This window comes from Myotis myotis, unplaced genomic scaffold, assembly GCF_014108235.1.
Source record: "Myotis myotis isolate mMyoMyo1 unplaced genomic scaffold, mMyoMyo1.p scaffold_m19_p_23, whole genome shotgun sequence".
Lineage (NCBI taxonomy): Eukaryota > Metazoa > Chordata > Mammalia > Chiroptera > Vespertilionidae > Myotis > Myotis myotis.
In genome coordinates, this window is record NW_023416328.1 from 240,687 (window position 1) to 255,806 (window position 15,120).

At 44.7% G+C, this 15,120-nt stretch overlaps 1 protein-coding gene and 1 pseudogene across 2 annotated transcripts in view; one reads left to right on the forward strand and one right to left on the reverse strand.

The window, feature by feature from the left end:
• IQGAP1 (IQ motif containing GTPase activating protein 1) overlaps positions 1–9,840 on the forward strand; it is a 100,580-nt gene extending 90,740 nt beyond the window's left edge. Inside the window, exons 36-38 of one of the 2 annotated variants that reach the window (XM_036355820.1) lie at positions 1,276–1,398; positions 4,113–4,221; positions 7,514–9,840. In XM_036355820.1, coding sequence (XP_036211713.1) covers positions 1,276–1,398; positions 4,113–4,221; positions 7,514–7,627 — 346 coding nt within the window. In that variant the 3' untranslated portion in view covers positions 7,628–9,840. Of the gene's footprint in view, positions 1–1,228; positions 1,399–4,112; positions 4,222–7,513 lie in introns of those variants that run through there. The other variant, XM_036355821.1, reaches the window with a different exon arrangement.
• Positions 9,841–11,941: 2,101 nt separating this feature from the next.
• Positions 11,942–13,106, reverse strand: LOC118679227 (annotated as a pseudogene).
• Between the last annotated feature and the right edge of the window lie 2,014 nt (positions 13,107–15,120).

Below are 15,120 nucleotides of genomic sequence, written 5' to 3' on the forward strand. Positions count from 1 at the left end.
TAAAACAGCCAGGCTCTCATTTCCTTTTTAATGGCTGTATAGTATTCCATTGTGTAGGTAGATATAACTGGCTCAATCAATTCTCCATTGGTGGGCATTTACGTTCTTTCCAGTTATTTATTTTTTAAAATTCTGCAACAAATAACCTCTTATACATGTATCATTTTGCAAATGTGAGCATATTTTTTAAAAATGTATTTTTATTGATTTCAGAGAGGAAGGGAGAGGGAGAGATTGAAACATCAATGATGAGAATCATTGATCTACTGGCTGCCTCCTGCACGCCCCCTACTGGGGATTGAGTCCGAAATCTGGACATGTGACCTGACTGGAATCAAACCTGGAACCCTTCAGCCTGCAGGCCGGCGCTCTATCCACTGAGCCAAACCGGCCAGGGCATATTTTTAAAGATAAATTCCTAGAAGTGGAATTACTGGGTCAAAAGTTTTTTCCAGTTGCAATTTTGATAGATATTTCAGTTTCCTTCCAGAGGGATTCTCTCTTACACTCCTGCCAGCATTTCTGCCCCATTTCCTGAGACACCCTTCACCCCCTTTGGAGTCCCAAATCCCTGGTTTTCCTTTGTCTCTGTTTTTCCTTTGCTTATTTTTCTTATCACTTCTGGCCTCTATTATCCCAGTAACTTCTTTTTTCTTTAAATATACATTTTATTGATTTCAAAGAGGAAGGGAGAGGGAGAGAGAGAGAGAAACATCAATGATGAGAGAGAATCATTGATCGCCTGCCTCCTGCACGCCCCCTACTGGGGATCGAGCCTATAACCTGGGCATGTGCCCTTGACCAGAATCAAACCTGGGACCCTTTAGTCCGCAGGCCAACGCTTTATCCACTGAGCCAAACCGGTGAGGGCCAGGCTTAAACTCTTTTAAAAAAGTACTTATTTTGAGATGTCTCTATTTCTCCCCTGCACAGCCGAGGGGTATAGAGCGACTCCCCTGGGGGTCAGTATATTCTCCAAGCTGGCATTAGAAGCCCTCACACTTCCTGGTAGGTGGACATAGAAAGATTAAGACTCTGTCAGATTCATGGTGTGTTCTCAAGTGTAATTTAAATTGAAGACAAAATCAGCTTAGTACTCTTTCCCCTGTTTTGTAATGATATTGCTTAGGCTAATCCTAACATTTATTTGCCACTTTAGAGTTGATGTGATTTCCCCTTGTGGATGGGAAGTTCGTTTTCTGATCCCATATTTTCGAATTACCGACAGAATCAAAGTAGATAGTTATAGGAAGTGACGTGATGGCATCTTTACAGGGTCTCCAAGAAGCCGAGGGAAATGAAAGGAAAGAAAAGCAAAAAGATTTCTCTGAAATACACGGCCGCACGATTACATGAAAAGGGGGTTCTTCTGGAAATCGAGGACCTACAAGTGAATCAGTAAGTATTTGCTTTTTAACTTCATTTCGTACATTGGTTTTTTTAAATTTATGCATTTACTTATTTATTTTTAATTTATGCATTCATCACATCTTTATATTATTGCCTTTACTTCTCTTAGCGGGATAATCACTTTTATATTTTTCTATCTATTTATATGTATTTATGTGTAGAATTAGACCTAATACTCAGAGTTAATTGTCTCTTATCAGCAGGAAGTATTTCTTTTCTTTGTTTGTGGAACATTTGTCGTGGGACATTTTCACACCTGCTGTGTGGATCCCATTTTAATTTTTCCTCTTTAAAACGGGAAGCCATTTCTTCTGTTTCTAAACAAAGACAACTTGTAAAACTGAGTCTCTGGCCCTGTTCCGCTCTTACATTGATGTTTCTCTCTCCCTCTCTTCTTCCCCTTTCTCTCTAAAAAAAACACCAATAAAAATATTTAAAATCAAACAACAATAAGAAAAATAACCCTGAGACTCTGAACCCATTAAATAATTTATTCCTATTTCTAAGCCTCAGGCAGCCACCATTCTGCTTTTCTGTCTTATTTTTTCTTTTTTTGGTGAGTGGCTTATTTCATGTACCATGCTGTCCTCACAGGTCATCCATGCTGTAACATGTGACATTTCCTTCCTTTTTAAGGCTGAATAACACTCCATTGTATATATAAACCACATTCTGTTTATTCATTCATCCATCAATGGCTGTTCGGGTTGTTGCCACCCCTCGGCTATTGTGAATAATGCTGCCGTGAGCATGAAGGTGGAAATGCCTCTTTGAGATCCTGCTTCCAATTCTTTCGGATGTATACACAGAAGTGGGATTGCTAGATCATTAGATAGTTATATTGTTAGTTCTTTGAGGAACTGACATACTGTTTTTCGTATTAGTTGAAAATTTTTTTTAACTTTTTTATATGTTGCCAAAATATTTTTCACTTGTGTATGAAAGTGCTTACTTATCTCGCTACTTCCTTTCCATCAATGAATACTAAAATAATCTTTGGTATTTTTGAGCTTAGTAGTTTAAAAAAAAGAATCTCATTTAAGAATTTTGCATTTCTTTGAATTCTGGTTGACTGTGTGTGTGTTTAAAACGTGGCTTATTGTCTGGATTCTCTCTGGTCATTGTTTCATTTGGGGAATCTTGGTCTTTTGGGGTGTTTTTTGTTGGGTACTTTATGCATTTTTCGTTTCATAATATTTATCAGCTCTTCTCTTTTTTTATTTTTATTTTTATATATTTTTTTAATTTTGTTTTATTGCTTAACATATTATAAAGAGTATTACGTATGTCTCCTTCCCCCCCCCCCCCCCCCCGACATTCCCCCGGCCTCCCTTACCCTGCAGTGTCTTGTGTCCATTGGTTATGCTTATATGCATGTATACAAGTCCTTCATTTCTTCATCATTTCCCATGACTGTTTAAGTGCCTACCATTATTTGCCTCTCTTACTTCTTTTTAATTTGCTACTATGGGCCTAGAAACCAGATAACAAAAAAAATCAGTTAGAATAAAATTGTCACATAAAATAAATACCTTTAAGGAATGACCTGTGAGGCTCTCCTGTTAAGCAAAATGCATGTGTTTTAGGGCCTGAATTTTGTGACCTCTCTTAGCCTCTCAGTGCCTCTTGTTTTGTTTTGTTTTTTTTAAGATGTTTTCAATGCCTTAGTATTTCTTAAATTTTTTATTGATTTCAGAGAGGAAAGGAGACAGGGAGAGAGATAGAAACATCAATGATGAGAGAGATTCATTGATTGGCCGCCTCCTGCACGCCCCACACTGGGGATCGAGCCCACAACCCAGGCATGTGCCCTTGACCCGAATCGAACCCGGGACCCTTCAGTCCGAAGGCCGACTCTCTGTCCACTGAGCCACACCGGCTAGGGCTCAGTGCCGCTTTTGCATCTTTCATGGTCTCGGCTCTGTTCACAATACAGCAGGTCCTCTGGTTACGTCGGAGATCCGTTCCTACGGCGCAACGTAACGCGGTTTTCGCCCTAAGTCAGAACCCACCTACATAAGCACCTACGTCACTCACCGGGAGCACATACACAGCAGTCATGAAGTGAGACAGTAAAAAAAATTAAAAGAAAGATAACAATTCCTGACTACTTGTGGTAAATAAATGATTTAAAAAAAAAAAAAAAAAGCACATACGTACATATGTCGAAATGACGGAACTTTTTTTTTTTTTTAATAAATAAATGGGAGATAGTGACGTAACTATCAAACCCAGGACCCTTCAATCCGCAGGCCGATGCTCAATCTACTGAGCCAAACCGGCCAGGGTGCGTCTTCCAGTCTTCCAACATGTGTGCGTTGTAACACCCTCTTGCCGCCCTCTCCTTCCAGCCCCACGTGCTCTTTTACCCAGGTTTCGGCAGCGGCCACACGGCAGGCCACGCGCATTCCACGCGTCACCCCTTCAGAGGCCATTGGCGGCATTCCTCAGTGCCTCCTTTTTCAGTAGAAAGCGAGAGAGCTGGGGGAGGGGGCGGCTGGGGGGGGGGGCAAGGAGGGGAGTGCCACTCTTCTCTCCAAACCCAAAGCCTTCCCACGTGGCTTCACCTGCAGACGCCCTGGGACTCTTACCTTGTACCCCTTTGTCACTCTTGAAGTCACTGTTCGTCTCCTTTGCATTTCACAGGATATTTTAATACGAGAACATAAAAATCACACCCTTCTGATGTTATGTTTCAACAGGTTTAAAAATGTTATCTTTGAAATCGCTCCAACAGAAGAAGTTGGAGACTTTGAAGTGAAAGCCAAGTTCATGGGAGTTCAGATGGAGACGTTCATGTTACATTACCAGGTGGGTGTGCACCAGGTGGGACTGGAAGCTCTGCGTCTGGGGTGGTCGTGTTCTCGTCCAGGGCGGAGACACGGTAGACAGGAGGCCCACGTGGAGAAGGCGGTCGGGGCGTGGTGGTGAGCTGGGCTCGCACTGGGGAGGGAGGCACTGAGTCTGGTTTCTGTGATGTGGTCCCTACACCCTGGGATGTGGGATCCTCAGAAAGACGTTCCTTGAAACTCCCATTCGTGTTGCCGCTCAATGGAGCTGACCCCTTGGACTCGAACAAAATGCTTAAGTTAAGTGTAAGTCTTGACAGGACAAGATTGTAAGCCTACTTACAGGAGCTCGATATCCTCTTTTATTTTTATTTTTTTAATTTAATTTTTTATATCCTCTTTTAAGATTTTGATTTGGTAAAGGTGCTTAAAGGCGTATTTCTAACAAGATGTACGTAAATTGCATCTTTGTAAACTGAATCTTTTTTTAAAAATTTTTATTCCTCACCTGAGGATATTTTTCCATTGATTTTTAGAGAGAGGGAAAGAGGGAGAGAAACATCGATGTGAGAGAAACACATTGATCGGTTGCCTCCTGCATGTGCCCCTGGGCAGGGAGGAACCTGCAGCCTAGGTACATGCCCTTGACCGGAATCGAACCTGGGACCCTTTGGTTCGCAGGCCGACGCTCTATCCACTGAGCCAAACTGACTAGGGCCAGAACCCCATTTTAGTTTCAAAAAGAATGCTGCAGCTAATTGTTTTATAGCTTAATTATTCCTAATTTTTATTCGGTAATAACTGTAAGTTTTATGCCTTTAAAAAAAGTCAGGGCATTGGGAGGATTCCCGGGAACAGCGAACGGCAGCTTTGTGTCCACAGGGCGTCAGGGCCTGTTCCCATCGGATTCCTCGAGCTGCTTCCCTGCTGCGGGCCTTCCTCTCTGAACGTGCCTCTGGGCTTTGCACGGGCCGTTCTCCCTTGGCTGGGAGCTGTCCCTTCCATCTCTCCCGCTTTCCTCCCATCGTTTATGGTGGAACCACCTCAAAAGCCTCCGGTCAGCCAAGCCATAGGTGGTTTCCCATCTGCTCCACAGCCTTCATTTGTTTGTTTGTTTACTTACTTTTTCAATGCCTTTTTTTTTTTTAAATCCTCACCCCAGGATATTTTTTCATTGATTTTTAGAGAGAGTGGGAGAGGGAAAGACAGAGAGAAATATCGATGTGAGAGAAACACATCGATGGGTTGCCTCCTGCACAAGCCCCGACCAGGGCCCGGGCCGGGGAGGAGCCTGCAAATGAGGTCCATGCCCTTGTCCAGAATCGAACCCAGGATCCCTTGGTCCACAGGCTGATGCTCTATCCATTGAGCCACACCAGCTAGGGCTATTTGTTTTTTAAATATGTTTTTATGGATTTTTTTTTCTTTTTTTTTTTAGAGAGAGAGGAAAGGAGAGGGATAGAGAGATAGAAACATCGATGATAGAGAAACATCCGTGATCAGTTACCTCCTGCACGCCCCCTACTGGGGATTGAGCCAGTAACCCGGGCATGTGCCCTGATCAGGAATTAAACCGAGACCTTCTGGTTCCTGGGTCAGCCCTCAACCATTGAGCCACACAGGCCGGGCTGCTCCACAGCCTTTAGAGCAGCCTCTGGCACTGTAGGGGCCGACTTATTTTCCTCTCACCCCCAAACCGTGAACCTTAGGAACACGCAGTATTTCTTTGTTTCCTTCTCAATGGCTTGTAGACCCTCAAAACATGGTGGCTGAAGAAATGTGAAACGGTTTTGTGATGCACATAGCTAACTCAGTACTTACACAAACAGATCCTGTCCTTCCCTCAGTTACCCCAGATTCTAGGCAGGCCAGTCTGCCTCAGGTAATGCATTCCTCCATGTACAAATGCATGAACGATGGAATGACTGTCGATGCGAGGTTGTGTGTTAGGTGCAGGTGACGCACCAGGGTCCTGGCCTTCATGAGGCTGCTAGGACTTTTCAGAAACATGAGCTGGTTGCCTGATCTGGTTTGGCTCAGTGGATAGAGCGTCAGCCAGCGGACTGAAGGGTCCCAGGTTCGATTCCGGTCAAGGGCACATGCCCGGGTTGTGGGCTCGATCCCCAGGAAAGGGTGTGCAGGAGGCAGCCGATCCATGATTCTCTCTTATCATTGATGTTTCTCTCTCTCTCTCCTTTTCCCTTCCTCTCTGAAATCAATAAAATAACATTAAAAAAAATGAACTGGTTGAACTTTAGGGGTCGTTTCGAGCCCTTTGACTCTTCGAAAGTTGAGGGGTGAGACCAATCAGATTTCCTAAGTCTGTTCTGGACAGTGAAGGGTGGTGGGAAAAGCAGGGGCTCCGGGTCAGGTCCAGCTTCAGTGTCCAGCTCCCGGCTCTTGGTCAGGTCATTCACCGGTTCTGAGCCTCATCTTTAAACTTGGGATTTTTGTCAGACTTAAAAAGACCCTACATAACGTGCTTACACAAGGTCAATCATGTGGTAGACACCTTCTAAACATTTATTTTTTATTATTATTTTTAATAATTCTTTATTGTAGAAAGTATTACACATGTCCCCTTTCCCCCCCATTGACCCCCCCCTCCCCTCCAGCCTGCCCCGCCCCAGGCCCTTACCGCTCCATTGTCTGTGTCCACGGGCCATGCATCTATGCACACAAGGTCTTTGGTTGATTACCTCCCAGCCACCCACCTCCCCCGCCTTCCCTCTGAGATTCCGCCCTCTGATCCACGCTTCCATGTTTCTGGATCCACTCCGTTCGGCACCTGGTAAACATTTGTCCTCTCTTTTTCCCTGGCCTTCACAATATATAAGCTCTTTCCTGTGAAACAGACATGAAGACTGTAGTAGCTACTGTAGTGACCACATTGCGGGCCTGGTCCTGGTTCAGCGATGAGTGTATTTCACCAGGGATGGGTATGCCTTCACCTTCTCCAGGGTGACCTTCGCTCAGCCAAACCAGAGACTCGTGATGGTGAAATGTAAAGCTTGAATGTGTGTGACGGCTGAACGTGCTGCTTTTTCTTTGCGGGTTTCGTGTATTTTGATGCGAACCACCTGCTTTCTTCACTCCAGACGTGCCAGGAAGATGGGTTGACCAGCCTGTGCTTTCCCCGAGCTCCCAGGGTGGCTGTGCTGTGGGCGGGAACGAGGCGGGAACGGGTTTCCCAGCCTGTTTCTCCCCAGCACACGAGGACCGCTTCGTGCCTTCCGGGTCCCTTTCCACACCGCGTCCTTTCTTTTCTCGCCCCACGGACCTGATTAACGGTCAGGACGTTCCTTTGTGCACAGGACCTGCTGCAGCTACAATATGAAGGTGTCGCCGTCATGAAGCTGTTTGACAGGGCCAAGGTGAACGTCAACCTGCTGATCTTCCTGCTCAACAAGAAGTTCTACGGGAAGTAACGGGCCCTGTGCTGCCAGCCCAGGAGGAGGGAGGAAGGAAGCAAAGGGCCAGCCCACAGCACGCCTGCGCCCGATACACTCCCGGGGCCACCTCCTGCCTCCCGCTCTGGTTGGACACGGCAGCCCTGGTTTTCATAGTGAAATTTCAGGCTTAGTCTGACCCTCCTTGTTCCTTCATTTCCTTCTGTCGCTCACGAAAGATTTGGGAACTTTGCTTAAAATCTGTGTGGTTTCGGCCTTAGAGGTTGCATGACTCGATGGTAAGCTTTGGTGTTTGTCTCATTCAGCAATATTAATGGTGGGATTTGAAATCTTGTGATTTAAAGGGAGAGCTTCGTAGCCTCAATGACATACACACATATAAGACACACAGTGAAAAGGCCAGGATATGTGTCCTATGAGGTTGTCCTTTACAAGTGACGTTCCTTTATGTTTTTGTCCCGTCAGTGAAATTGAAGGACACGGGAGGTTGTTGGTCTCCTCCATTCTGTTTCCCATGATGGGCTGGAAATCATTAATAGAAGTCACTGTCTGTGTTCAAAGCAAGCATTTCCAGAAAAGGGAGATAAAAAAAAAAAAAAGGAAAGGGAAGGGAGATCATGCTTTTAAGTTTCGCCATTAAAATAAATTTTGACAGTTCTGTTAGTGTAACTCTCTTGTCAGTGGATGGGAGAGTCCCACTGAGAAAGTGCAGCTATTTAGGTAAATTTAGGATGTCCTGGGCGTCCCTCCTGGGTGAGGCGCCTGCTCGTTTGTTGCAGATTTGATGAGATTCGGGATGACCGTCCCCCTCCGTGCCTATGGCAGATGAAGGGGGGTTAGCCCGCATAGGATGTAATTTTTTCAAGACCGTTTTATATCTTCAGAGTACCTTATTAAAGTGTAGATTTATTTCTTAAAATGTGGGTGACAGGAATTTTAAAGTTTTATATAATGCTTCAAAGTCTTTAGAATACTATACAGAAATGTGTTTGTTTTTTAATTGGCTTATCTGTATATCTGAACTCGTAAAGCTTTCTTAGAGCTAAAACACTAGGATTTTTTACCTGCAGGCTCGCAGAGAGATCACCCTGTTTTAAATAGACTGAAAAACAATAATAATAAAAAGCCAGCCAGCGATGTCACACTTGATATTCCAATCTCCTTCTTCCCACTTCTTTCTCTTTCCTCTTGCTACCCACACTGCTTTTATTTTCCAAACTCTGGTTTTCTGGATTTAGTAAAAATTCAATTCTGAACATTGAATTTTTAGGACGTTTTTATTAGATAAAAAGCTATATACTTTTTTTTAAAGAAAATTTGTTTATCCAGGAAAATATATTAAATCATGCTACTGAGCCTCCATTTTCGCTAAAGTTTTGGTTCAGTCTTCTTTCATCATGGCATAAACCTTGATAAAATAAACTAACATTTAAAATTTTAACCCATGTATATTTAAAACCAATAAACTTTTGTTAATAACGATTTATGTGATGTGTCCCTATTGCAGATGTAAGTATCAGCCGTGTTTTCTGTAATCGACTGTTTACTTGGTCAGGTCCGTGCCAGCACATGTAAACTTTGTGAGTCTTTACACCCTCCAGGCAGGCGGGGAGGGACCGTGGGAAGGAGATTCCACTACCTTAACCTTGTTTTTGTTGTATTTTGCAAGATAATCGTTTAGTAAACATTGTCCTCCGTTTAAAAGAAGATGCTATTAAACTAGTAGCATCGCCTCGAAAACTGGGACCAACCAAAGTGTCAACCCGTTTACCTCCAAAGAGGCTGCTCCTCCCACACGCTCGTCAGGCCCGGAGGCCACATCCGTGACGGACACGGAGACACGGAGCCAGGCTTGCGACTCCTGTAAGGTTGCATGGCTTCGCAGTTATTTGTAAGGATTATGTTCCCTGGATGCAACTCTCAATGCGAAATTGCACAAAAGGCACCTCAAGCATTTTGATGGGAGCTATATATAGAGTTATGGTTTTAGTAGCATTGAAAAGGCCTGGACAAACCCAAGTGTCATGAAGCCAGGCAGCTCTTATTGCCTTTCTCTCTTAGCTCTACAGCCTCTGTCAGGTCTCTCTCCTCCTCTGACCTTCTCTCCCACCAGCCATCATGACATTTACCGTGGATTTACTTCCTCCCAAGAATGTGGACTGCCCAGCAGATCGGGGCAGTGCACAATTGCCTTTGTATCTCTTTGTATGAAATAAAAGGTCATTTGTTCATGTTTGTGTTTATTTTTCTCAGTTTCATTGTTAGCAGCTCCTGCTAAACAGAGTGTTGATTAGAGTGAGACTTACTCATGGAAAACAACCCTTTATAGTCTTTTGAAGGAGCAGACACAAGTCAGCTACCAAAGAGATTTTTAAAAAATATATATTTTTATTGATTTCAGAGAGGACGGGAGAGGGAGAAATAGAAACATCAATGAAGAGAGAGAATCGTGGGTTGGCTACCTCCTGCACGCCCCCTACTGGGGATCAAGCCCACAACCTGGGCATGTGCCCTTGACCAGAATCGAACCCGGGCCCCCTCAGTTCACAGGCTGATGCTCTAGCCACTGAGCCAAACCTGCTAGGGCTCAAAGAGATTTTTAACATGTGAGTAGCCTTTTTTAAAGTAGCCTCAACATGAAAAGAAATAGGGGGAGGGGAAAACAAACAACATTACTGAGTTCTGATTGGATAGTGGCTGAACGTTTAAAATTGCAGCTGCATTTAATGTAAAGTGACAATCCTATATAATAAAAGGGTAATATGCAAATCGGCCAAACGGTGGAACTACCGGTCGCTATGACAGGCACTGACCACCAGGGGGCAGATGCTCAATGCAGGAGCTGCCCTTGGTCAGAGCACTCCCACTTAGCCCAAAGCCGGGCTCACTGCTGGCCAGCGCAGTGAAGGTGGCGGGAGCCTCTCCCACCAGCGCTAAGGATCTCCCACTGACAGCTTAGGCCCGCTACCCACGGAGACATCCCCCGAGGGCTTCTGGACTGTGAGAGGGTGCAGGCTGGGCTGAGGGACACCCTCCCCCACTCCCCAGTGCACGAATCTCATGCATGGGGCCTCTAGTTTACATAAAGGGAAATGGAATAATTCTAAATTAAACGTAAGTGAAAACTTGGGGGTGATGGTCTGTGTGAATGGCTGGTGGTGATCCCACACCCCTCTGAGGGAGAGTGAGGTGCTGAGAAGTTGGGCTTCCCTGGCCATGGGCCCTGGTGGAAGTTACTCCCCGAGCCTCAGTTTTCTGCTTTGGAAATGGGGATGATACACCCTGGCAGGTGTGTTACTGAAACCTGGAACAGACTATTCTAACAACCTGTGCTCTACGTTGTCCTGCAAAGAAGTCAGTGGAGTCAGAAAGGTACTTACCAAGGCATCACGATGTTGAATATGGAAACCAGAGTGAAGGGAAAGGAGGAGGAGGAGGAGGAAGGAAAGATGGAGCCTGGAGTGATGAGAAGGTGGGGAATGCTGAGGGGTCCCCTGCTCCTGGCGGGGCAGCCATAGCAGCGCTGCTCACACATCTAAGCCGAAATGAATTTGGGAAAACTCCACTTCCCCATTTAACTTTTCCCTTCTTCCTTCCTTCCTTTGTTTATTTACTTTTAATATATATTTTTATTGATTTCAGAGAGGAAGGGAGAGGGAGAGAGAAACATCAGTGATGAGAGAGAATCATTGATCGGCTGCCTCCTGCACACACCACACTGGGGCTTGAGCTCGCAACCCAGGAATTTGGCCTGACCAGGAATCAAGCCGTGACCTGGTTCATAGGTCAGTGCTCAACCCCTGAGCCATGCCGGCCGGGCTCCACTTAACTTTAACATGTAATTTTTTTTTAATGTTTAAACTGTAAAGTGTGTACTTGCCCAGCATACTATGAATTTCAAGATAAAAATGACCTCGCTTTTGAAGGAATCCCATGTAACTCCCATCCATTCTTAAAGGTATGTGAGCAGAGGTCTTTGTCGGTTGAAAACTACATCTTTCTTTTTCTTCAAACTCATGTTTTTATCCCACTTCTCTCAGAATAAGAGAAACATAAGTCTTATTTCTGGTTATCCTGTCACAATTATCTGTAACAAAATTGTTTTATTTCCTCTGACTATAAGGCTGTTTAACTCAACCCAGAAAAACATTTGCATCATAAGTATTGTTAGTGTGTATTTGATCAAAGCCATGTAATACTAGTGTATTGTCTTGATGAAGAATTCTAAATGTAAGATTTGAAATGCAGTTCTTTTTTTTTTTTTTTTTTTTTTGCTGTTTGCCTAATACGTTTATTGTCTCTCTTCTGGAAAATCTTCATAGAAAATTGTGATTTGGTTTATTAGCTCTCAGCAGCCCGTTCCTGAGCTCTGAGGAAGCTTGCTTTCTTCTGAGCTACCTGATCTTTCTTCTGGGCAAAGGACATTTTGGGACGATTCCACCTCTTCTTTTTAACTTCTTTCTTAGGCGTCTTCTCATAGACTGCATTCTCTCCTATAGCAGCATCAGCTTTCTTATACATCCTCCCCATCATGTCTGGAGTTACGTTGTTCTTTATATATTGAGAGAACTGTTTCTTGTAAGCATCTTCATCTTCTCCCATTAGATAACGCATATAATCTGCAACGTTCTGACCCATGATGTGCTTCCGATGTACTTCTGCATTGAATTCCTTGCTTTCTGAATCATAACCAGGGAATCGTTTGGTACTGTGAGGCATAGATAGGCCTCCATCCACAGCTCCCTTCAGGGCCCCCAAAACTTTATTTCCAGTAGTATTTCTGGCAAGCCCTGCATCCAAGTAGCAGGTGAAGGCACCAGGTTGACCATCGATGCTTCCCACGTTGTATTCACCTCCAGTCACCTCCACCTGGCCTTCTTAGATCTTGTCTTTGCCAAATCTATTGAGAAGCCCACGGGCCAGCAGCAGGCCAGGACAATATGCTGCAGCATAATTTGTCAGGCCCACCTTCACACCATACTTGGGGAGTTCATGAGCAGAAGCTGCACAAACTATCGTATCTCCTTCTATACGGGCATAAACGATCTGACAGATGATATCTCTGTTGGTTACTCGGACTATCATCCTGTATTTAGGTTTGTGGTACTTATTTTTATCCTGGATTACCGAGCATTTGCGGGCATAGTAATCAGTTTTACCCTTTCGCCGTCTTCTGAATTTCACTTGGTATTGCTTGAAGTAGGCCTTATTCTTTCTTTTCTTTCTTTTTTTAAAATATATTTTATTGATTTTTTACAGAGAGGAAGGGAGAGGGATAGAGAGTTAGAAACATCGATGAGAGAGAAACATTGATCAGCCGCCTCCTGCACACTCCCCACTGGGAATGTGCCCGCAACCAAGGTACATGCCCTTGACCGGAATCGAACCTGGGACCCTTGAGTCCACAGGCCGATGCACTATCCACTGAGCCAAACCGGCCAGGGCAGTAGGCCTTATTCTTGACAACTTTCACAAACCCCATCCTGCGGAAGAAAGACCCACGGCCGCGGCTTGCCACAGACCTGCAGGCCTAGCTTAACTCTGGTCTGAAATGCATTTCTTTTTTTTTTTTTTTTTTAAATATATTTTATTGATTTTTTACAGAGAGGAAGAGAGAGAGATAGAGAGTTAGAAACATCGATGAGAGAGAAACATCGATCAGCCACCTCCTGCACACTCCCCCACTGGGGAAGCGCCCACAACCCAGGTACATGCCCCCGACCGGAACCGAACCCGGGACCTCTCAGTTCGCAGGCCGACGCTCCATCCACCGAGCCAAACCGGTTTCGGCCTGAAATGCATTTCTTAATGAGGTAAATGAAGGTTTAATAAATAATACTACTTGCTAGAATGAGATAGGGCTCATAACCAATTCTCTTCCTCTTTTTCATTTTTGTAAATGTAAGCAAGCATATGGAAATGGGGAGTGTTTTGTCAGAGCAAAGTCGCCCATTTTTTTTTAAAAAAGTATATTTTATTGATTTTTTTTTACAGAGAGGAAGGGAGAAAGAGAGGGATAGAGAGTTAGAAACATCAATGAGAGAGAAACATCGATTCAGCTGCTTCCTGCACATTCCCTACTGAGGATGTGCCCGTAACCAAGGTACATGCCCTTGACCAGAATCGAACCTGGGACCCTTCAGTCTGCAGGCCGACGCTCTATCCACTGAGCCAAACCAGTCAGGGTGAAGTCGCCCATTTTTTACTATGAATTATACTTGTAACCTTTTGACATACAGGCAACTTGTTCAACCCAATATGCCAAAGATGTTTGGGGACAATAGAAATATCTTAATGTTCCTTTTGCTCTACAATATTAATTTTTTTATTATGAAACACTTCTAACATATAGTTAATAGTATAATTAACTCCTGTGGGTTCACTACCCTGTCTCAACAGGTATCAACACATGGTGAACTTTCATCTTTACCACCACACACATACACCCTTGGGTTATTTTGACAAATCCCAGATCTAGTATTTCAACCATTAATACTTAAGTAGCCCTAGCCGGTTTGGCTCAGTGGATAGAGTGTTGGCCTGTGGACTGAAGGGTCCCAGGTTCAATTCCGGTCAAGGGCACGTACCTCGGTTGCAGGCTTCTCCCTGGCCGGGGCCTGGTCAGGGTATGTGCAGGAGGCAACCGATCGATGTGTTTCTCTCACATCAATGTTTCTCTCTTGTCTTTCCCTCTCTCTCCCACTCTCTCTAAAATCAGTGGAAAAATATTCTCGGGTGAGGATTTAAAAAAAAAAAAAGCTATGCTAGTTATCTTCTATTCGCCCCTCCAGGTCCTCTCTGTGCCCTGGGAAGATGGCCACATGGGCTATACCACTGTGACCCTCCAGCTTCTGGTTGGGTTTGGTCAAGGAGGTGAGGTAGGATTTACTCCTCCCGGTCACTGAATTGGGAAGCTTTCCCAACCACCCGCCCTCCCCTGTGCCAGTAAGCAGTCCCTCCAGGCTCTCATTTTATGCGATCCCTGCTCTACCGAACCCCAGGGGCACTGCATTCTCCCCCAAGCCCTGCCGGTCTCTTTATTAACCTTTCCTAGCATTACTAGTGTGAGTGTGCCATCTGCTTCCTGCTGGGACCCTGACTCACAGGGAGACCAATTAAGGTCTCAACTAGTGAGAGTTTGGTGACCTGAATGGGAGAGTGATTGTTAGGAGGGAAAGGGGGGTGCGGGAGAGTGGGGATATTTACTAGGAAGTGAGGTTGATTTACTGGGTGTTGGGGGAACAGTGGATCTCATTGGAACACCCGGCCAGCAAATGCTCCTTGGAAGGATTCTATGACCAGAATGTTTGGGAAGTGCTGTATTCCACCATTCTATTTGCAAGTCACGACACACATTAGCATATTAAAAAGCTTTGCAAAGCCCTAGGTTTGGCTCAGTGGATAGAGCATAGGCCTGAAGACTGAGAGGTCCTGGGTTTGATTCAGGTCAAGGGCACATGCCTGGGTTGCAGCTCCTCCCCTGCCCAGGCCTTGGTCAGGGCACATGCTGG